The sequence below is a fragment of the Balaenoptera musculus genome, chromosome 5, assembly GCF_009873245.2.
Source record: "Balaenoptera musculus isolate JJ_BM4_2016_0621 chromosome 5, mBalMus1.pri.v3, whole genome shotgun sequence".
In the NCBI taxonomy this organism is placed as follows: Eukaryota; Metazoa; Chordata; class Mammalia; order Artiodactyla; family Balaenopteridae; genus Balaenoptera; species Balaenoptera musculus.
The window spans coordinates 87,448,906-87,472,349 of NC_045789.1; the positions used below are offsets into that span (position 1 = coordinate 87,448,906).

Below are 23,444 nucleotides of genomic sequence, written 5' to 3' on the forward strand. Positions count from 1 at the left end.
TAGGTATTTTTTTCTTTTTGTCGCTATGGTAAATGACAGTGTTTCCTTAATTTCTCTTTCTGATTTTTCGTTGTTGGTGTATAGGAGTGTCAGAGATTTCTGTGCATTAATTTTGTATCCAAATTCATTGATAAGCTCTAGAAGTTTTCTGGTGGCATCTTTAGGATTTTCTACGTATAGTATCATGTCATCTGCAAACAGTGACAGTTTTACTTCTTCTTTTCCGATTTGGATTCCTTTTATTTTTTTTCCTTCTCTGATTGTTGTGGCTAAGACTTCCAAAACTATGTTGAATAAGAGTGGTGAGAGTGGACATCCTTGTCTTGCTCCTGATCTTAGTGGAAATGCTTTCAGTTTTTCACCATTGAGTATGTTACTTGCTGTGGGTTTGTCATATATGGCCTTTATTACGTTGAGGTAGGTTCCCTCTATGCCCATTTTCTGGAGAGTTTTTATCATAAATGGGTGTTGAATTTTGTCAAAAGCTTTTTCTTCATCTATTGAGATGATCATATGGTCTTTATTCCTTAATTTGTTAATGTGGTGTATCACATTGATTGATATGCATATATTGAAGAATCCTTGCATCCTTGGGATAAATCCCACTTGATCATGGTGTATGATCCTTTTAATGTGCTGTTGGATTCTGTTTGCTAGTATTTTGTTGAGGATTTTTGCATCTATTTTCATCAGTGATACTGGTCTATAACTTTCATTTTTTTGTGATATCTTTCTCTGGTTTCGGTATCAGGATGATGGTGGCTTCGTAGAATGAATTTGGGAATGTTTCTCCCTCTGCAATTTCTTGGAAGAGTTTGAGAAGGATCGGTGTTAGCTCTTCTCTAAATGTTTGATACAATTTGCCTGTGAAGCCATCTGGTCCTGGACTTTTGTTTGTTGGAAGATTTTTAATTACAGTTTCAATTTCATTACTTGCGATAGGTCTGTTTATATTTTCTAATTCTTCCTGGTTCAGTCTTAGAAAATTGTACCTTTCCAAGATTTGTCCATTTCTTCGTGGTTGTCCATTTTATTGGCATATAATTGTTTGTAGTAGTCTCTTATAATCCTTTGTTTTTCTGCAGTGTCAGTTTTGATTTCTCCTTTTTCATTTCTAATTTTATTGATTTGCGTCTTCTCCCTTATTTTCTTGATGAGTCTGGCTAAGGGTTTATAAATTTTGTTTATCTTCTCAAAAACCAGCTTTTAGTTTTACTGATCTTTGCTATTGTTTTCTTCATTTCTACTTCATTTATTTCTTTGCTGATCTTTATGATTTCTTTCCTTCTACTGACTTTGGGTTTTCTTTGTTCTTCTTTCTCTAGTTGTTTTAAGTGTAGGGTTAGATCGTTTATTTGAGATTTTTCTTATTTCTTGAGGTGAGATTGAATTGCTATAAACTTCCCTCTTAGAACTGCTTTTGCTGTGTCCCAGAGGTTTTGGGTCATCGTGTTTTCGTTGTCATTTATTTCTATGTATTTTTAAATTTCTTCTTTGATTTCTTCAGTGATCTCTTGGTTATTTAGTAGTGCACTATTTAGCCTCCTTGTATTTGTGTTTTTTACAGTTTTTTTCCTGTAATTGATTTCCAATCTCATAGCGTTGTGGTCAGAAAAGATGCTGGATATGATTTCAATTTTCTTAAATTTTCCGAGGCTTGATTTGTTACCCAAGGTGTGATCTATCCTGGAGAATGTTCCATGTGCACTTGAGAAGAAAGTGTATCCTGCCACTTTTGGGTGGAATGGTCTATAAATAGCAATTAAATCTATGTGGTCTATTGTGTCATTTAAAGCTTATGTTTCTTTATTTATTTTCTGTTTGGTTGATCTGTCCATTGGTGTAAGTGGGATGTTAAAGTCCGCTACTATGATTGTGTTACTGTCGATTTCTCCTTTCATGGTTGTTAGCATATGCCTTATGTATTGAGGTGCTCCTATGTTGGGTGCATAAACATTTATAATTGTTATAACTTTTTCTTGGATTGATCCTTTGATCATTATGTAGTGTCCCTCCTTATCTCTTGTAACAGTCTTTATTTTAAAGTCTATTTTATCTGATATGAATATTGCTACTCCAGCTTTCTTTTGATTTCCATTTGCATGGAATATGTTTTTCCATCCCTTCACTTTCAGTCTGTATATGTCCCTAGGTCTGAAGTGGGTCTCTTGTAGGCAGCATATATATGGGTCTTGTTTTTGCATCCATTCAGTCAGTCTGTGCCTTTTGGTTGTAGCATTTAATCCATTTACATTCAAGGTTATTATTGATATGTATGTTCCTATTACCATTTTCTTAATTGTTTTGGGTTTGTTTTTGTGGGTCTTTTTCTTCTCTTGTGTTTCCTGCCTAGAGAAGTTTCTTTAGCATTTGTTGTAAAGTTGGTTTGATGGTGCTGAATTCTCTTAGCTTTTGCTTGTCTGAAAAGCTTTTGACTTCTCCATCCAATCTGAATGAGATCTTTGCTGGGTAGAGTAATCTTGGTTGTAGGTTTTTCTCTTTCATCACTTTAAGTGTATCCTGTCACTCCCTTCTGTCTTGCAGAGTTTCTGCTGAAAACTCAGCTGATAACCTTACGGGGATTCCTTTGTATGTTATATTTTGTTTTTCCCTTGCTGCTTTTAATATTTTTTCTTTGAATTTAATTTTTGTTAGTTTGATTAATATGTGTCTTGGTGTGTTTTTCCTAGGGTTTATCCTGCATGGGACTCTCTGTGCTTCCTGGACTTGGGTGACTATTTCCTTTCCCACGTTAGGGAAGTTTTCAACTATAATCTCTTCAAATATTTTCTCAGACCCTTTCTTTTCCTCTTCTTCTTTTGGGACCCCTATAATTTGAATGTTGGTTCATTTAGTGTTGTCCCAGAGGTCTCTGAGATTGTCTTCAATTATTTTCAATCTTTTTTTCTTTATTCTGCTCCTCAGCAGTTATTTCCACCATTTTGTCTTCCAGCTCACTTACTCGTTCTTCTGCCTCAGTTATTCCATTATTGATTCCTTCTAGTGTATTTTTCATTTCAGTTATTGTGTTGTTCATCTCTGTTTGTTTGTTCTTTAGTTCTTCTAGATCTTTGTTAAACTTTTCTTGTATTTTCTCAATCCGTGCCTCCATTTCTATTTCCGAGATTGTGGATCATCTTTACTGTCATTACTCTGAATTCCGTTTCAGGTAGATTGCCTATTTCCTCTTCGTTTATTTGTTCTTGTAGGTTTTTACCTTGCTCCTTCATTGTGACATATTTTTTTGCCATCTCATTTTTTTCTTTTTTTAATGAGTGGGATTGTGTTCCTGTCTTACTGGTTGTTTGGCCTAAGGCTTCCAACACTGAGTTTGTAGGCTATTGGGTAGATCTGGGTCTTGGTGCTGAGATGAGGACCTCTGTGAGATCTCACTCCGATGAATATTCCCTGGGGTCTGAGGTTCTCTGTTAGTCCAGTGGTTCGGACTCGGACCTCCCACTGCAGGAGCTTTGGCCCGACCCCTGGCTCATGAACCAAGATCCCGCAAGCGGCGTGGGGCGGCAAAAAATAAAAAATAAAAAAAAAAATAATAGCAAAGTAAAAAATAAAATTAGACTAGGAAATTAAGATATGTTAGAAAAAATACAAAAATAAAAATATAGATGAATCAACAACCAAAAGATACATCAGTACTGCAATAGTGAAAGAGGGAAAAGAAAAAAAAAACGGGGGGAAAGGTCTTGGCTGTGGAGTGCAGGGCCTAAGCAAGGGCAAGGTTTGGGTGGTGGGCGGGGACTATACTTAGGACCCACAAGGCTGGAAAAGGCCCTGGGGGCTGTGGGGCGTGGGGCTTAGGCTCAAGGAACAGAAGGTGCCCAGGTGTGCCCTTCCCCTGGTCTCAGAGAGCAGGTGACCTCACCTGTGAGCCCAGCAGGCTTCCTGGCTTGAGTGGGTGGGGCAAATGCCCTCCTCTCCTCTCCTCTTCTGCTCTTCTGGTCTGGGAGGGCCCCTCCCACCTGCCTCTCCTGATCTCCCCAGCCTCCCTCTTGTGCCCCCAAAGACCAGTGTGGCCAAGGAGGGTGCGGGGGGGGCTTGGAGGGCAGGGAACAGGCCTGGGAGTTCAGCAGGCTCCCTGTGCCGATCCCCTGCCCTCCAAAGCTACCTCCAGGCTGAGTGGGTCCCTTTTGATATGGATAAGTCTAACCCTAACACTGTGAACTAGGTTTGAGGGCCATCTACTGAGGCATCATATGAGACTCACTGAGTCTCACCAAGTTCAGTATTCACACAGACAGATCAGGGTTACAGATAAACCATGCATCATCAGGTCAGACTCATTATCACCAAGTCACATGGTTGAGGAAACATGGGGACAACTATCCTTCATGCCTGCAGACATTAAGTATACTCACAATTTTTTAAAAATTTGCCACAGGCTTTTGGTTCTCCAATAGCTAAGAATGAATCCACACCAGCTCCAGGTCCCCCCAGACAGACAGAAGGCATAATTAGCCCCACTTACGCACATGCTAAAGCTTTTCATACATTATCCTTTCCCTGCTTCTTTATCTAGCAAACTCCTTCAAACTATTTCACATGGCAGTACCTTTGAGAAGACCTCCCACCACCTCTAGGAAAAGAATCTGTCACTTCCTCTTCTGTACAGCCATATCACTTTGTATAAACAGCTACTAATAGGGCTTCTAACATCTTTTAAAAATAACTTCTTAAAAATTATTTTTTAATGAAAGTTGTAGTAGTAATGTTTAATAGTTATATACTGCTTACTATTTTCCAAGGACCATCTATATGCTTTATATTTATATATAAGTTTCCTAGGGCTGCCAGTGGTACAAAAAGTACCACTAACTGGGTAGCTTTAAACAATAGAAACTCATTCTCACAGTTCTGGAGGCTAGAAGTCCAAAATCAAGATATTAACATGCTCTTCCTGAAGGCTCTAGGGGAGAATCTGTTCCATGTCTTTCTCTTAGCTTCTGGTATTGCTGGCAATCTCTGGTGTTCCTTGGCTTATAGATGCAACACTCCAGTCTCTGCCTGTCATATGACATTCTCCTTGTGTGTCTCTCTTCTGTGTCTCTTCTCCTCTTCTTATAAGGACACCAGTCATACTGGATTTTGGGCCTACCTTACTCCAGTAAGACATCATCTTAATTTCATTGCATCTGCAAAGGCCCTATTTGCAAATGAGGTCACATTCACAGGTACTGGATGTCAAGATTCAACATATCTTTTGGGGGGGACACAATTCAACCCATAACTTATATCTTAACTTACTGATCTGCACAGCACTTCTATGAGATACTATTGTCCAGGGCTTCCCTGGTGGCGCAGTGGTTAAGAATCCACCTGCCAATGCAGAGGACACGGGTTTGAGCCCTGGTCTGGGAAGATCTCATATGCCGCAGAGCAACTAAGGCCATGCGCCACAACTACTGAGCCTGTGCTCTAGAGCCCGCGAGACACAACTACTGAAGCCTGCGCTCCTAGAGCCCATGCTCCACAACAAGAGAAGCCACCTCAATGAGAAGCCCACGCACCGCAACGAAGAGTAGCCCCTGCTCGCCGCAACTAGAGAAAGCCCGCACTCAGCAACAAGGATCCAATGCGGCCAAAAATAAATAAAAATAAAAATAAATAAATTTATATTAAAAAAAGATACTATTGTCCATATATTAAATAAGAAAACTAAAGCTCAAGGTTAAGAAAAACCTGCCCAAGGTCACATAGCCAGTGAGTGGCAGAGCAAGAATTTAAACCCAGGTTAGTTGGCTTCAGAATCTAATCACCTAACCACCACACTATACTATCTTTACAGGCAATAAATAGAAGTCAAATCAGCTAAAAGACTTAAGAATGACAACAAAACAGCAGTTCTCTATTTATGCACTCCTCCCCAACACACACACACACACACACGCAATCATAATTAGCCCACTATTCAGGAACAACCACTTTCAGCTTTTTTCTGGTATTTACACCCATATTTCAAGTAATAAGTATATATTGTTATTTTTAATTTATCAGTTTCAAATATCTACTGATTTTTTATAATAAATGAGGATTTTTAGCTCATGTACATTCTCTTTTCCTCCCTCCATCATTCCATTATCAGTATATATCAATTCTTGATTAAATCCATATTAAGAGTTTACATTATTATTACTATTTAAAAATTATTCACTGCTGAGGCAAGGAGTATGCTATTAATATGTTTCCTTTCCTAAAATATGTATTTTTTTTCATACAGTTTATAATTAAACCAGTTTTTTACTTATGCAACTTTCTGTAATCACTTACCTCCTTCCTCTACCCTTTAACAACTCTGAAAAGACCCTCCACAATACAATTTTGCATGTGGTTAAACCTGTCAGATCATCTTTACTTTTGGTGTTTTTCTTGCAGGCACTCATCCTGGAACCCTCCAACCTTCTGCTCCAATCTGGAATCGCTCTGCTCTGGTCCTGTTGCACAAACTTTGTCCTGGAAACTCTCTTCACTGTCATTTTGGAAACTGTTCTTCTCTTAGGTTGGAATCCCATTGCCTGGATCCTCTGTTTTGCTCTTTTTGTTTTTGATCTTGTTTTGGAGCATTTCTACCAATAGCTCCCTTAATAAGAGTAAATATTTGAGATCACATACATCTGAAAATGTCTATTTCAAATTCTCATTTGATTGACTGTTGGCTACATACAGAATTCTAGGCTTGAAATCATTCAGATTTTTAAAGGCTTTACTTAAAAATCTTCTGGCTTCCAGTCTTCCTGCTGAGCAGTCAGATGCTTGAAACTTTATATATACTCTGTTTTTCTTCCATAAAAAGTTTTTAGTCTTCTCCTATTCAGGTGCCTTGGGTCTTCTTTCATTCACAGCATTGGGTACTGGGTGGGCCTTTTCACAATGAAGATTCCTGTCTTTCAGTTCTTAAAATTTTTAATCATTCCTTTACCTCTGTTTTCTCTTTCTAGAACTCCTGTTGGTCAGGTTTTAGCCCTTCTGGATTGATCCTCTAATTTAAAAAATAAACTTTTCCCTTTTATTTTTCATCTCTTTGGCTTTTTTGCTTTTGCTCTGTCTTCTGATAGAGATTTCCTGGGCTTTCTACTGATTTTTTTTTTTTTTTGGCATATCATATTTTTGAGTCCTATAAGCTCTTTTTTCATTTTCTAATGTTTTGTTTTGTTGTTTTAATGAAATTCTATTCTTGTTTAATGAGTAATATCTTCTCTCTGAGAATATTAATGCTTTGCTTTACATCTTCTATTGGGGAGAAATGGTTAACAACAGGCTAACCTCTTTGTCCATGTGAAGATAACCTTGGGTTTACCTTCTCCCAGCACTGTTGACCTGAAAACATACTGGATCACACAAAAAAACTGTGGAGAGGAAAGCCAGCTATATTACTAAGCAATATAATTTACTGAAAAAATATGACCCTTGACTGGTAAATTACATCTGAAATGGAGGACTGTAAGTGGACTATAAAAATCTAATGGAAAACACAGGCCTTAGCTACCTGGTGTGCCTCTTGAGAGGACTTGGAAGCTATGCTCATGTGCATTATAAGAAATAGTTGCTACTGCATATGAGACTTTCCTATGCTGTGCCTATGTAGCCTTGGCACTTCCAACTGCATGCATTCCTTGTGGGGCTAGGAAGTAGCATCTGGTTGGCTGCAAGGACTTCCAGTGAAGATCTACGTGATATACTGACATGCCATGTTTTTTGTCCTGTATCATTTTGCAAATCTAGATGAACCTCGCACCAGGTTTTGGCCTATTGTATTTTGTGAGTGTAGATGTAAATTCAAGCCTGAAATAACAATTGGTGGCCATAATAAGCACTCATTCCCTAAATTGGCTATTTCTTCTTTTTTTTGTTTGTTTGTTTATTTGTTTTAGTTTTGACCTATGCCTTTAAAATTGGAAGATTTCAAGTATCTGGAGATCCTAGGCTGGTCAGTTATATTTAGGGTTGAGGCGATTAACGACTGACTGGAAGCTCTGTCTGCGAGAACTAGGCAGAGTGTGGTGGACTTCACTGTGAAGCAATTATAGCCAGCCAGCTATTTTTCTTTTCTTTCCCGCCTGCCCCCCCTGCCGGTAAGGGTTCTCCAAATCTCTGTTAGCCTTTTCTCTGGCATTCTAAAGTTGGTGGAGGGTGAAGAATGAGAGACTGGTCAGGCATAGTGGTGGTGGCAGGGGACAAGGGTATTAGTTCACTATTCGGTCAACTTTCACTTAATTCCTCTGTTTTCAATACCGTGCCTCATTCCTGTTCAGCTCTATGTCTGAGGTCACTGAGTTTATAGCCTTTCTGATTCTGTTTCTGTAGTGATTAACACACCTCTGGTCTTCTGTGAGGGAGGAGGAGTCACCGGAATATGCAGGATGAGAAGAGTCTGGGGGTCTAACCCCTCCTGATACAGACTTTCACACAATCTCCACTTTCAGCCCTATGTCTCCTCAGCGACTCTATAACATGTGGTGTCTCCAATTCTTGATCCTTTCCAAAGTTCAAGGGAGAAAAATCATCTGGCTTTTTGTATCAGTCAGAGTCCCATCAAGAAATAGAAACCATACCAGAAATGTGAACAGGGAAAAACAAAATTAGCAAATGCAGAAAGGAACTATGACTTCTAAGCAGGAGGGTGAACCAAGAAGGAACTAAGAACTCAGGAAAGGGTCCCCCAACGCCCTCAAGACTGAGATTCAGACTTTTAAGGAGAGGGTATGCCTGCCGCAGGAATGTGCAGACCAGAGGTGAAGAAAAACCTTGCCAGAGAGTACAGGCTGGAGCTGGTTGCCTGAGGGCTGCCAAGGTGAGTGCTACTGGGTCTTCTGTTTGCTGATCTGCTGGCTTCTGTACATGGAAAGTCCCTTTGTCCTGCTATTGTCTTGCAATGTCCCTCCAGAATCCTCTATTGACAAAGCCTAACATCAAGCTAGCTGGCAAAAAAGAAATGTTTATAAGGTCCAGCTCCAGTATAATAAAACAGAGCAAAAAAGGCAGATTTGCAAAACTACAATGAAGTAACACTTCACACTGGTCAGAATGGTCATCATCAAAAAGTCTATAAATAATAAATGCTGGAGAGGGTGTGGAGACAAGGGAACCCTCCTACACTGTTTGTAGGAATGTAAATTGGTGCACCCGTTGTGGAAAACAGTATGGAGGTTCCTTAAAAAACTAAGAATAAAGTTACCATATGATCTAGCAATCCCACTCCTGGGCATATACCAGGAAAAGAAAAAAAAAACTCTAATTCGAAAATATATTTGCATTCCAATGTTCATAGCAGCACTATTTATAATAGTCAAGACATGGAAGCAACTTAAGTGACCATCAACAGATGAATATATAAAGAAGATGTGGTATATATATACATAATGGAATATTGCTTACCATAAAAAAGAATGAAATATTACCATTTGCAGCAATAGATATGGATCTAGAGATTATCATACTAAGTGAAGTAAGCCAGACAAAGACAAATATTATATGATATCACTTATACGTGGGATCTAAAAAAATAATACAAATGAATTTATTCACAAAACAGAAACAGACTCACAGACATAGAAAACAAACTTATGGTTACCAAAGGGGGATAAATTAGGAGTATGGGATTAACAGATATACACTACTATATATAAAATAGATAAAAAACAAGGATTTACTGTATAGCACAGGGAACTATATTCAATATCTTGTAATAACTTATAATGGAAAAAAATCTGAAAAAGAATATGTGTGTGTGTGTATAACTGAATCACTTTGTTGTACCCCTGAAACTAATACAATATTGTAAATCAACTATACTTCAATTTTTTAAAAAGGTAGATTTGGAGCTGAAAGATAATAAATTGATTACTGTCACACTTGTCATCCATACCTCCCACCTTTTAGAGGCATTAAGTCTTGACCATCTTCATGTTTGCGTCATTCTTCATTCTCCCATCAGCTCTCTATCTTAATACTTTAAAGCTTAGAGTTACAAGTTGTTTCTTACTTTCATCAAAGACAGTATTTACATTTCTGTGCTCCTTATCATTTTGGGGTAATTAACAAAAGAAGGAGTGATGGTAATTTCTTAACTCCTTTATCAGGAAATCTTCCCACCTTTCTATAATTACTCTATTTTAAAACTAATGTCCTTATCAAAACGTGACAGTCTCCAGAGCAAAGACAGCCTTTAACTCATCTTATGTTCTTTTATCTCCCTCAGTGTCTCACCATGTTATGAGCTTAATAAAGGTTGGGTGAATTAAATGAAATGTACATTCTTTAAAAAATTTTTTTATAAAATTCACAATTTGTTTCAATCAGTTTTATAGCCAGACATCAGGCACCCAAATTCCAACAAGGCTGTCTTATGAATCTATGCTGTTTATTAAAATAAGAAATAAGCAAAAGCATTTATAGGTCAAGGAAAGCTCATCTTTAATCCTACTAGCAAAGCAACTCACTCTCTATACAACATACTTACAAAAAGAAACTTTTCATTTTATTCATTTATTTAATGAGCAGATTGTCCTACTGCTTTAGATATATGCTGCACTATAATATATTTCTAATAGTTGCCCTCTAAAATATGTTAATTTATTTTTAAATGCCTATACTTACCAATTCAGGGATGTCTTTTACTTTTAGAGGAACTTGGATTAAACCCAAATGAGTCCTGAAACTATGAGAATCACCATTTTCATAATTTGGGTTGCGAAGATTAATTAATACCTTTAAAAACAAATCCAACATAATTGGTTAGTTTCTTTATTGACTATTTACACTTATAAAATTGGCAGTAATAATCTTAGTATATATCACAAGATTAAAAACTATCTCGGTTATGCATATACTTTACATTCTGAAACTATAAAATTGTATTAAAATGTTAAAATACTATAAATATGTTTTTAATTTAATATTCCAACAGATGATCTACCATATAAAACTAAAAAATTAAAAATTTAGTTAGAAAGAAAAATGTTCTAATGGTAAAAAGAATTGTTTGATTATAATATTTTACCAGGGAAAATGACAGAAAAATTTAAATTGCTTGATTGTAATATTTGCCAGGGAAAATTTCAGAACCAACTCTAACTCTTTCAAAAACAGATACTGGGGGCTTCCCTGGTGGCGCAGTGGTTGAGAATCTGCCTGCCAATGCAGGGGACAGGGGTTCGAGCCCTGGTCTGGGAAGATCCCACATGCCACGGAGCAACTGGGCCCGTGAGCCACAATTACTGAGCCTGCACGTCTGGAGCCTGTGCTCCGCAACAAAAGAGGCCGCGATAGTGAGAGGCCCGTGCACCGTGATGAAGAGTGGCCCCCACTTACCACAACTAGAGAAAGCCCTCGCAGAGAAACGAAGACCCAACACAGCCATAAATAAAATAAATAAATTAAAAAAAAAACAAAAAAAACAAAACAGATACTGACAAGGTTTACAGAAAGACAGTGAATAACATCATAAGGTTTTGCCGCTAAACCAAACCCAAAGGGAAAAAACATTTTTCAGAAGCCAAGCTAACAAGAAAGATGGATTTATATATTTTTCAAAATTAACTAGATTAAAAAAACCTTAGATATTTGCACAGCCTTTACTCTAGGAATCTCACTTCTTTCAGTATGATTATGGAAATAATTAAAGCTGTTTGCAGAGATAGTGCAGAAAAAAACATCAAGGAAGTACTGTTCTCTTATAAAACAGAAAAACATGAGACAACTTAAACATTCCATTAGAGGAAATTACCTAAATAAATTATGTTTAATTCATACAAAATACAGTGTAATATGCCTCAATTAATATCACAATATGTTTATTAAATTAAAAAGTTACAGTATAGTAGTATTTATTGCTGTATGATGGCATTATGAGTAATTTTTGTTTTAAATTTTCTTCTTACATGTGTTTTCTTATTTTTCTAACAACACACATTTTGGGGAGAGAATAATAATAATTTCAAAAATATTTAAAAATTGAAACTGTTGAGGGAAAGAAACCACCAAGAATCCAAGGAAGGAGATTAGAATGACAGAAACACTATCATATCTGAAGAAGGCGTTCATAAACTGATAACTAATGGCTGATAAAATGGAATATGCTATAAGGCCAAAAGAGTTTCCTAAAATTGCAAACACTAAATTGAAACTAAAAATATCAAAGGTATTTGCTTAAAAAAAAAAAAGAAAAAAGATTTAGCAAAGAATCAACAGTGTTAAATACAGACTAATATAGAATAACACAATTTTAGTCTAATTACACAAATAAGGGATCATACTTGCATGGGAAACTCAAAAACACAGAATTGAAAAGAAAAAGAAACTACGAATATGTGGGCAATAGAAAAGAGAAAATATTAGAAAAGCAGAAACTGTAACTAAGGAAATCATTATAGAAAATTTGCTTGAGTTAAAGAAGAATCTCAGCATGACTAATAAAAGGATCAATTCAGCAACAGTCCTGAAGGCCACAGAACACTATGATTATTAAGGAGAAAACATAGTTAAAGACAACCATAAAAAAATTACATGAAATTTAAGTGCTAGAAAAGGAAAGAATTTGGGAGAAATCTTTAATAAGCTAAGAGAAATAATGCTAGAACCATAAAGGCAGTTTCAAACCAAAGTAATTTTTCTTTAAAGTTAAAAAGATACTGCTTACAATTCTAAAGGCCTGAAATAATTTCTAACAATGTTCTATGCTGGCAAACTGGTATCAGAGACAACAGGTTCAGAAAAGAAATAAAAATAAAATGTGAAAGATTCAATCATTCGTTTACTCATTCACTCAACACATTTACTGAGCCATGATGTGCTAAGCACTGTTCTACCTGTTGGAGAGAGAACAGTTAAGGATAGGATCAGCTTGCAGCTGCAGCTGGTTTATGGTAGCTCTATCTTATCTTCAGGGATACCTGGACATCTAGTAGTAACCCTTGGCCAAGATGGGGTAAAATGCACTAACTAGTCATTTATAATGTGCTATTTAATGTCCCCTGGAGGAACTCCATATCAGTTTATTTACATTGTTTATTGAAAAAGATGTACAGATTGCTGGTTTACATCTGAATTACCAGTGGGGTATAAAAGGCCCCTCAGAAAACTTGTGCCTCGACTCCCAAGACCGAAGTATCTTGCATGTACCTTGGAGATTCATAACCCAAAGACAAAGTGCATCCTGTGCACCTGAGAAAGGGGCCTGGGAGATGTGTCTGGAAATTCCTATCTCTTTGTATTTGCATGTATTTTCTTTCTCTTGCTGAAGGAAAGCCTTATGTGGGTGTATCCTTGTGGGTGAAGTCTTGTTGAGCCTTTTCAGTTATCTGACTTGACTCTGTAATTGTTGCAGCAGTGAACAAAACTTCCATCTAATAGGATAAGGCAGGCAATAAGCCAAATAGGAAAATAGTATGTTATATGATGCTAAATGCTATGGAGAAAAACCAAGTAGGAAAGGGCTATAAGGAGTTCCAACCAGGGGAGCCAGGGAAGGCTTTGCTGAGAAGGCGACATTTTTGTGTGTGTGTATGTGTTTGAATTTTTTCCATGAATGTTCTTTTTTTTAATTGAAATAAAAAATAATTGAAATATAGTTGACGTACAATATTATGTTAGTTTCAGGTGTACTACAAAGTGATCTGACATTTGCATACATTGTGAAATGATCACCACAATAAGTCTAGTAACCATCTGTACCCATATAAAGTTATTACAATATTATTGACCATATTCTTTATGTTGAGAATGTGACATTTAAGCAAAGACATATGGAGTGAGGGGAATGTCCACACAAGTATCTGGGGGAAAAGCACTGCAGGCAGAGAAAACAAGGAGCAAAAGGCCCTCACAAATGGGCGGAAGCCAAGGTAAAGCAAGGAGGCTAAAATAGCTGGAGTAGAACAAATCAGGAGAAAAAGTAATAGGAGATGAACTCAGAGAGGTGGTGGTGTAACAGACCAAGCAGGATGTTTTAGGCCACTGTCATGACTTTGGTTTTTAAGTAGAAGGAGATAGGAAGCCACTGGATACCAGAAGAGTGGCTTCTTCAGAATTGTACTTACAAGTCTTCCTCTAGAAACTCTGCTAAGAACAGATTCTAGGTGGGCAGCTTAGAAGCAGAAAGAGCAATTAAGAGGCTACTGAAATAGTCCAGACAAGAGATGGCTGCTTGGACCAGTGAAATAGGAATGATCGTAGTAAGAAGTGGATGGATTCTGGATATACTTCAAAGGTAAAGCTGAAAGGATTTGCTGATGGATTACATGTAAGGTACAAGAGAAAAAGTGGAATCAAAGACAGGTGAATTAAAATAATTAGTGAGTTGTAACTGCCTACTGAAAAGTTCCACTTGAATGCTCAATATGCTTCTCAAACTTAATTAAGCTCATCATCTTCACTAATGGACCTGTTTCTCCTCCTGTATTCTCTATCTCAAGGGCAAGTTACCTCTGCCCAGTTACCCATTCTAGACACTTAAAGGTTATCTTTACGTTTGTTTCTTTTTTTCTCATACTCCTTAGATCTAATCGGTTCCCAAATCTTCCTTAAAATCTCTCAAGTCTGTTGAATTCTTTCCATTTTGAATGCTGTTCTCTTAGTTCAGACCTTTATCATGCCTTGCCTGAACTACTAGAACAGGGAGGAAGTAAAAAAGGAAACAATTCACTGAGCACCTATATGTGCCAGGAAGCAGGCTACATGATTTACAGTCACTATTTTTTAATCAAATCTTCCTGATTTACTTCCCTCTAATTTTTCCACACTCCAATGTATTTTCCAAGAGCAATTTCCAAATATAATATAATCATGTTATTCTACCACTTCAGTGGCTCTGGGGCTTTTTACATGGTGATTCCTCTGCCTGGAGATGTTCTTATACCATCATTTCTTTTGCATTTTTACCTCATTAATATATATATATATATTTAGTCAATAGAACCTACCTCGAGAAAATCCTTAGGTGCATAAACAGGCCTGAAAAGGCTTAAATCTAGAATTAATAAGATAGATTAAAACAAAATTTCAATTATAACATAAAAATTCTTATTAACAATAAATTTTAATGATTCTTTCATATGTTGCTATTCAGCTAGATTAATTCAAACATTTGCAGAATATCCGTTATTTGTCATACATTGTGTTAAGTACTGGGCCAATAAAAATAAAAAGATAGTCCCTTCCCTTGACAGCCTAGATGACATACTCTAGCAGAAATAAAGAGTCCCCCCTTTGATAAATTTGTAATAGATTATTTGTAGTTGAATTGAAAAACAATGTCAGTATAATATGAAAGTTCTATATGAGAAGAGAGAATTCTATATGAGAATTCTCAAAGTACTTAGAATACAAACAATGCATTCTTAGTGAATTCCTGTAGTTGTATTGAACTGTTCTCCCTTTTGAACTTCTGTAACACACTGCTCCCTTTAATATGGCACAATTTCTTGCCCAGTACCCACCCCCCTCAACTTTTTTTTAAGAAGGAGTGGTGAGGAATTATGTACATGTCTACCTAAACAATTTTATATATGTATCTGTTTATCATAGTAAATGTTAGAGTTCTCACTCATTATATGTTTATAAAATTGATTGACTCAGTTTTAAACATTAAAATGAACCAAAATAAATTCTTAAAAACATTTTAGAAGTATTAAAACTGTTCCACATATACTCTGGTTTCTCTTCAGATCAAATAAATCTCTTGCCTTTTACTAAAGATTTTCGTGGAGAGAAACAAATCTGAGTGTTTAATAAATTTTTTGAGGCCTTGCTTTGGCAGGACTAGTAAAAAAAAAAACAAACTTTTCCACATTTAATCCATCTTTAACATCTCAATGTAATTAAAGTTTGAAAAAGATTTGTCTATGAAATCCACTGAATGATTTAATTTACTCTTTTATAAAAATGTTTTCAACTGCTGCTTTAAAAAAAGATAACTGATTTAAATATCCTCAAAATAATGGAGAACACTGACCAAAGTTAGGAATTTTAAACTGCAAAGTAGAAGTTTAAGCAAAAAAAATCAGATGATAGTAAATTAGTGGAGAGGGAAAGTTGCTATCTTTCCAAAAAAATTGTTAATATTGTTATTTTGGATTCACAATTAAGGAGGCAATTTTTTTTTCCCCACTACCACATTTTGAAAAGAGTTTTACATATACCTGGCTCATCAGTTCCCATTTCATTCCATTTATTGAGAAGTTCTTTCTGTTCTCCAACTGGCCTCTAAAAAAGGTAATTTTAAAATTGGTTTCGTTTTGTGAAGTTAAGCAATGCAGCCGAAAAATAAGAATCAATACCTTATCTAAAAGCTTAAATAAGCTACCATAACACAAGAAGAAATAATTTCATTACATACGGTTAGCTTTTTTAGGGAATTACACTTAAATTACATTATTTAACTATTACATTATACGTAGTCTCAGTGGCTCAGTTACGATGTGGTGCTAATGAGTCCAAGAATAGAAGGCAAATGATCTGTGCTGGCTAGTAAAATTTCACAAAGAAAAACTGCTCCTCAGCCACATACTACATCTCTTACCCCATCCAGCAATCTCAGAAATGCACTGCAAGGGGGGCTGGCCAAGGGAGTGTGACCTTGAGTCAGCAGCATCATCTTCCTATATGCAAGACAGTATATTATACAATACTACATACTTAGACAGTTTTTCTATAAATTTATCTTTTTTTTTACACCATCCTTCTGGTGCCTTCAGTGACTTGTGCTTGGATATTATCCAAAGTACATTCACTATATCCTGTCCAACAGCAGGAAACAAATAGCAGGTTGGGAGAATGAAGTGAAGAGAAACGTTCTCTCCTACTCATGAGCAGCTATAAAGAATCCAGAATATTTCTCAAGGGGCTTTTCTCTCCTTTTTCACCTCTCCCCTCTCGAAGCCCAGAGTGACAGATAAATGTTGAGTATTAGATCTAAATAGTTCTGCAGAGATGACAAATCATTCAAGTAAGGAGACTAAAGGTAATTAAAATCTTTAAAGTGTATTTATAAGACAAATCTCCAAATCACCTATACTGCAGAGTCTATATTTAGTCTCAAGATATAGGTTTATTACAAAAAGCACTACAGCATACATAATAGAAACCTATATAAACTACATCCACATAATTGGCCTTTTACAGATTTTTGTTTCAAAACAAACTGATATACTAGTAATAAAAAAAGATAAATCTGCCTGACAGTTATTTCATGATACTTCCTAGTACTTGATTCACAAAAAAATACTTAAATGTTAAAAGTACTTTCCGTGCTCTGTGGTGACCTAGATGGGTGGGAGGGAGGTCCAAGAGGGAGGGGATATATGTATACATAATAGCTGATTCACTTCGTCGTAAAGCAACTATACTCCAATTAAAAAAAAAAAAAGTACCTTTCGTGCCAATGGGATACTCAGTTCAGTGCACATACTATTTAAACTCTTCAAAATTCTTTTTTCCCAACTTCCCTGAAACATAAGGAACAATCTATTATTATTTCTGGTTAACAGTACCAAAACTGACTTTAAAACATTAAAGATGTTATGAGCTATATAGAAATGGTGAAGTTGGTTGAGATTGGTTATCTTTATTCATTAGTTTACTCAACAAATATTGATTACTGCCTACTATGTGCCAGATACTATCCTTAGTGCTGTGAAGTAAGCTGTGAATAACAGAAAGTCTCCGTCCTCATGGAACTGACATTCTAGTGGAGGATGGGAATGAAGATAGACAAAAAAAATAAATCAACAATCAGATGGTGATAAACATTACAAGGGAAAACAGCAGATAATAAAAAGGTAAGTTAGATTTAAGCATTTTATAAATGTTTGATACTCAAGAATCCCATTAATGACCTAGTAAAATAAAATTTTACAGAAATTGTTACATTATAATTTTTCCAAACATGATATTTTACCCTAAATACTTCATCATGAATTTTCTAAGAATAAGAACCTTCTCCTACATAACCATATTACCACTGTCACACCTAAAAACACTAACAATAATATTTCATATTATCTAATATTTAGTCCATATTCAAAAATTTCCAATTATCCCCATAAATGTCTTTATATTTTTAAAAATCCTGGATCCATTAAAATTGAATGCATTACATTACATTTGGTTGTTATGTCTCTTTCCTTGTACCTTAATCTAGAGTGCTTTCATCCTTTTCTTTTTCATATTGACTTTTTTGAGGAGTCCAGACCACTCGTCTTTTATGTGTCACAATCTGGATTGGTCTTACTACTTTTTCACAGTATTTATTACATTTCTTGTAAACTTGAAATAATAAGTTAATTTTAATGGTCAGTCATAAATTGATTATCCATATATACCATATTTTAGTAAACTATTCTTTTTAATGCCAAGCTAAAACGCCATAATTTTTTGGTCTTTTTATTAAAATATGCCTACAGACCACTTCTGACTCACTAAAACCAAAATAAAATAAGGCCAAAGCTCCAAAATTTAGACCAAATGAAGAGAAAAGGAGAGAACTATATATTACATTATCCATAAAGGACAGTTACAACCAGACAATAAAAGTAGAATAATAATAATAGCTCCATTATGTGATTGTTATAAAGATTAAAGTACTTTGAACTGTGACACAATAATGATAATAATCATTCAATAATTGATAGCTTTTACTACAGCTATCATTATTCAGAGCTTCTTCTTTAATACACATATTTAAATACATTACTCTCTATCTGGAATAAACCCTCCATGCCCTCCTCCCATCCCAACATACTCATTCCTACATTATCTGAATAAATTTTATTCAGCTTTCAGGTCTTTACCTCTATTAAGCCTTCTCTTACCTGGCCCCTCATCCCAGATAATATTCGGTACCTTTGCTTATGGGTTCTCACAGCACCTCTTCCTTCACCTATCATAGCACATATCACACTTTGTCTGGCACATAATAAATTTTCAATAATTGAACAGATTTTACCCTAAATTATGTTGCAAGCATTTAAAAATAATCTGATACAACTGCCTAAGCAACGAATGAACAGGAAAAAAATCATCTATAGGAGGAATACAGAGCTGTGTGAAATGCATAAGGCTTAATTTACTAAATATGTAGAAATAGGTTTTCAAGAATAAAAGAATACTCTTAATATATTGCAGGAAATACTGCCCATACCATGTGACCCCGCCCCCTTCCCACCCAGGGCTGGCAACCTGGCTCCGCCCCGGCTGTGGCCCCTGGCTGCAGAGAAGTTTGAAACGCAGGTGCCCTGCCAGGGCCTGAGTGGCCATCCCCCCACCACCGGCAGACCCGGAGCGCACTGTACAGGGGACACGGGCTCAATCCCTGGTCCAGGAAGATCCCACATGCCACAGAGCAACTAAGCCCGTGCACCACAACTACTGAGCCTGCGCTCTAGAGCCCGTGAGCCACAACTACTGAAGCCTGTGAGCCACAACTACTGAAGCCCACACTCCAGGAGCCCATGCTCCGCAACAAGAGAAGCCACTGCAGGGAGAAGCCCACACAGCACAACGAAGAGTAGCCCCCGCTCACCACAACTAGAGAAAGCCCGCGCGCAGCAACGAAGACCCAACGCAGCCAAATAAATAAATAAAATTAATAAAAAAATTTTTTTAATTGCATGAAATACCCCCAAAACGAATTCCATTTACTGGCTTATTTTCAACTCTCTCTCTTTTCTTTTTTTTTTTTTTAGATCCAAGACTTAAAATACATTTGGGTACATTATTCATGACCAAACTTTAATTATTAAAATATAACCCACTTTCACCCTCAACATCCTTATCCCCAATTTAACTAGATAAATTTTATTCAACATTCAGATCTCAGCTTAAAAATAATTTCCTCTAATAAGCCTTCTGTCACTTACTCCCCCAACTCCAGATTGTTGGGGGAGCAGGTATGAGAAAGTTTAATTTAAAAAACTGTAATTTTAATTCAGTCATTACTATAAAAATAAAATTTGCGTAAAGATTAAGAAGTCAATCCCTGAATTTGTATTACTTATCCTATTATATAAAGAACTAAATTTCTAGCTATTGAATTATGATTCCAAAAATTCTCATTTTCAACCACTAATAAGAGGGCTCTTGAGTTGATAAAAAGAAAATAACTCTAAGATATAAAAACAAAATTAAAGTTACAACAGACATCAATGTGTGGCTTATACGCTGTGCATATTTTGAAGACTGCAATACACAATTTTAATACAGCATAAAACCTACTAAAAACTCAAACATGAAGTCCATTTAAAATAGAATGATACTTTCTATAATTATACCTTGATAAGATATTCTGAAACATATTTATCTTATCCTTTAAAAAATTCTTCTAACAAAAACATCTCTTCAGGTGTTTTCAATAAAGTACAATTTTAAGTGATTAATCATAGTTCTCCTAAATGGATATCCCACTTTACCAAGTATTTCAACTTACCAAATTTAAATTTAATGTTACATGTAATATAGAGAGAAACTAGTTAAGAAAAAAGTTACAAAGAAAAGAAATTATATATTAGAAGAAAGCATTCTGAATGAAAATAATTTAGGAAACAGAGCTATGTGATTTTCATGTGTTTACATATGTTATTTTATTAATCCTGTGAGATACGTATCATTACCCTCATTTTACAAATGAGGAAACGTTTTAAAAGAACACCTGAGAGTAGAATGGAAAAGAATATTAAGAACTGAAGCAATGCTGCACAAAGTTTTATTCAATTATCAGTTTTTCTGTGCTCCGCAACTAAAGCAGAAACTTGGAAATGGGGACTTCCCCAGTTTTCCAATGGTAAAGAATCTGCCTTACAATGCAGGGGATGCGGGTTTGATCCCTGGTTGGGGAACTAAGATCCCACAAGCCATGTGGCAACTAAGCCCGCGCACCACAACTACTGAGCTTGCCCGCCTCAACGAGAGAGCCTGCGTGCCACAAACTACAGAGCCCATGCACTCTGGAGCCCACGTGCCACAACTACAGAGCCCATGTGCTCTGGAGCCTGCACACCATAACTAGAGAGAGAAAACCCACACACCACAACCAGAGAAAAGCCCATGCACCTCAACAAAGAGCCCACGCACAACAACGAAAGATCCCGCGTGCCGCAACTAAGATCTGATGCAGCCAAAAAAAAAAAAGGAAACTTGGAAATGATCCAGAAGAGAAGAACAACTTAAAACTGAGAGAAGGAAAGAGGAAAAGGATGTTCAATTCAGAAAAAAATCAAATTTTTATGGCTAGAAAAGGGGGAAATGAGGGGTAACAGCTGAGTTTTCAAATAATGAAAAGACATAGATCCAACAAATGTTTATTGTGCACCTATTAAACACATATCACTAAAAGATGAATGAAACAGCATCCCTGTAGTGAGGGTGGGGAGGATAAGACAGAAACAAATAATATAAGCTGCAAAAAGTTCATAAGGGCTACACCAGTCTGTATGTCATAAACCAAAGAAAACATAAAACAATAAGCAAGCAATAGGAAGCCAGGTATATCAAAACTTCTAGTTGACAACAGAACACATACCACTTCCTTGAAAATCCTAAAAATAATGAAAGAAAAGCGACCCCAGTGGTTGGCCACTTCCCTATTCCCTGTTCCATATCTATGGCAAGGTTGGCAGGATTTTTCCAAGGTACGCCTTGCAAGAACTTCAGTCAGATGGTCAGAAGTCATTTCATAGAAGTCTTGGATGGTCAGAGAAATCATTTACTCAGACATCAGAAATAGTAATAAGATTTCCTGACAATGAGGAGAAATCCAAGATGAAGCAAGTGGCTGCTTTTAAGCTGGGTCATCCTTTAGGTTCCCTCAAGAACTCTAATCTTGAGTAAGTGGTATTCATTCATTCCTTTGTCTCACTGACCAACATGTACTGAATGCTTTCTATCTATAAAGCACAAAGCTCAGACCAGTGAGTAAATGTTATAAGGAGCATGTAACCATTTAACACAAGAAAGAAACTTTCCAACAAGTAAGAAGACTTAATCAAAACGGGTTAAGTCAGTGAAATTGTGAATTCCCTGTTTCCAGAAGTTCTCCACCAAAAGGAGATGAACTCTAGAGGTTGGACTGGATAAATGTGAAGGTCCACTTTAGCTCCAGTTTTACAGAGACTTAATTTTTCTCAGGTCCTATTTCTGGAGGTGAATAAATAAGCCCTAAGTCTCAAAACTAAATGCTCAAAAAAAATCATAGTTATTTCTATGCTATTATTTAAGTAAAAATTTCAGTATGTACCTAGCACCAAAAAAAAGTAGAAGTAGCACATAAGTTATTGAAAAATGACAGTGCATTAATACAAAATAAGAAGAAAGTAATAGTTTCTACTCCAAAGACTTATAAAATAAAGATCTTCTAAAATGTTGTTTAAAAGGAAAATGAATGGCATTTTACATTTAAAATGTTTAAATAGGAAGATATTACCTTTTACCTAAACCCATATCCTCTCTAAATGAAATTATTGTTGCATTCTAATCAGTTTCCCTAATAATTGGTATCTATGGTATTAACTCAAAGTATTTCAAGAGTTTTATAAATACAGTAGTTTCTAAGCCATGAGAGGCAAAAGATTCACAAAAGAACTGCAACTGTATTGAAATCTTTAAATGGGTATTAACTATCACCTTGCTACTTTTTCATAGTAATGAAAATAAATAAGTCATTAAAAAATATATAATAAATATATAACATGTAAACAACTATGAAATTATAAAGTTTAAAATTACTTTCTTCACCCTGAAAAGAATAAAGTAAAACAAAATAATAATCATCCAGCTATCTAATGGAAAAAGGTTTTAGTAATTCTCTGATTATAAAAGTAACACATTTATTCAAGATAGTTGGAAAAACAATAATATGTAAAGAATAAAATAATAAATAAGCACTCATAGATTTCAATCAGCCAAAATAACCACTGTTACCATTTTATTCTCTTCATTTTTTTCTACGCATGTATGTGTACAATTGAGATGTATATGTGTGTATGAATATATATACGCATATATATACATTTAATTAAAGTAGAATTATTTTGTTTTTATAGTTTGCTTTTCCATTTAAGATTATATCATATGCAATTTCCCATGTCATTATATTTCTTCAAAAATGTCATTTCTGATGCCTGCATAACATTGTCTTTTGGAGTTTCCATGTTATATTTAAGCAGGCCCTATTGCTGTTCATTTAGATGCTTTAAAATTTTTTACTATTATCATGAACATGAATTTCTGTGTTTCTCTGATTCTTTCCTTTAGGGTCTGAGAAATGAAATTACTAGGGATAAGGGTATGAATATTTTCTAAAAGGGAATACTTTGCAGTTTTTGATTATTCAATCATTCATTATTTTAAAAAAATATCTATTGAGCGTCTACCATGGGCTAGGCACTATGCCAGATGTTGCAGATACAATTGTGAAAAGAGAGACACTGGCCCTGCTCTACAGA

The 23,444-nt window shown here is 35.8% G+C and overlaps 1 protein-coding gene and 1 non-coding gene across 5 annotated transcripts in view; one reads left to right on the plus strand and one right to left on the minus strand.

The window, feature by feature from the left end:
• Positions 1-23,444, minus strand: part of TBC1D19 (TBC1 domain family member 19) — a 161,836-nt gene that overhangs the window by 76,738 nt on the left and 61,654 nt on the right. For 2 of the 4 annotated variants that reach the window (XM_036852007.1, XM_036852004.1), the window contains 4 exons: positions 17,379-17,453; positions 16,149-16,212; positions 14,931-14,983; positions 10,609-10,719 (listed from right to left, as the gene is read on the minus strand). In XM_036852007.1, coding sequence (XP_036707902.1) covers positions 10,609-10,719; positions 14,931-14,983; positions 16,149-16,212; positions 17,379-17,453 — 303 coding nt within the window. The remainder of the gene's footprint in view (positions 1-10,608; positions 10,720-14,930; positions 14,984-16,148; positions 16,213-17,378; positions 17,454-23,444) is intronic. The other 2 variants (XM_036852005.1, XM_036852006.1) reach the window with 2 other exon arrangements.
• LOC118896228 lies at positions 15,655-15,770 on the plus strand. Its single transcript, XR_005020134.1, has one exon. It is a non-coding gene; the product is annotated as a U5 spliceosomal RNA (small nuclear RNA).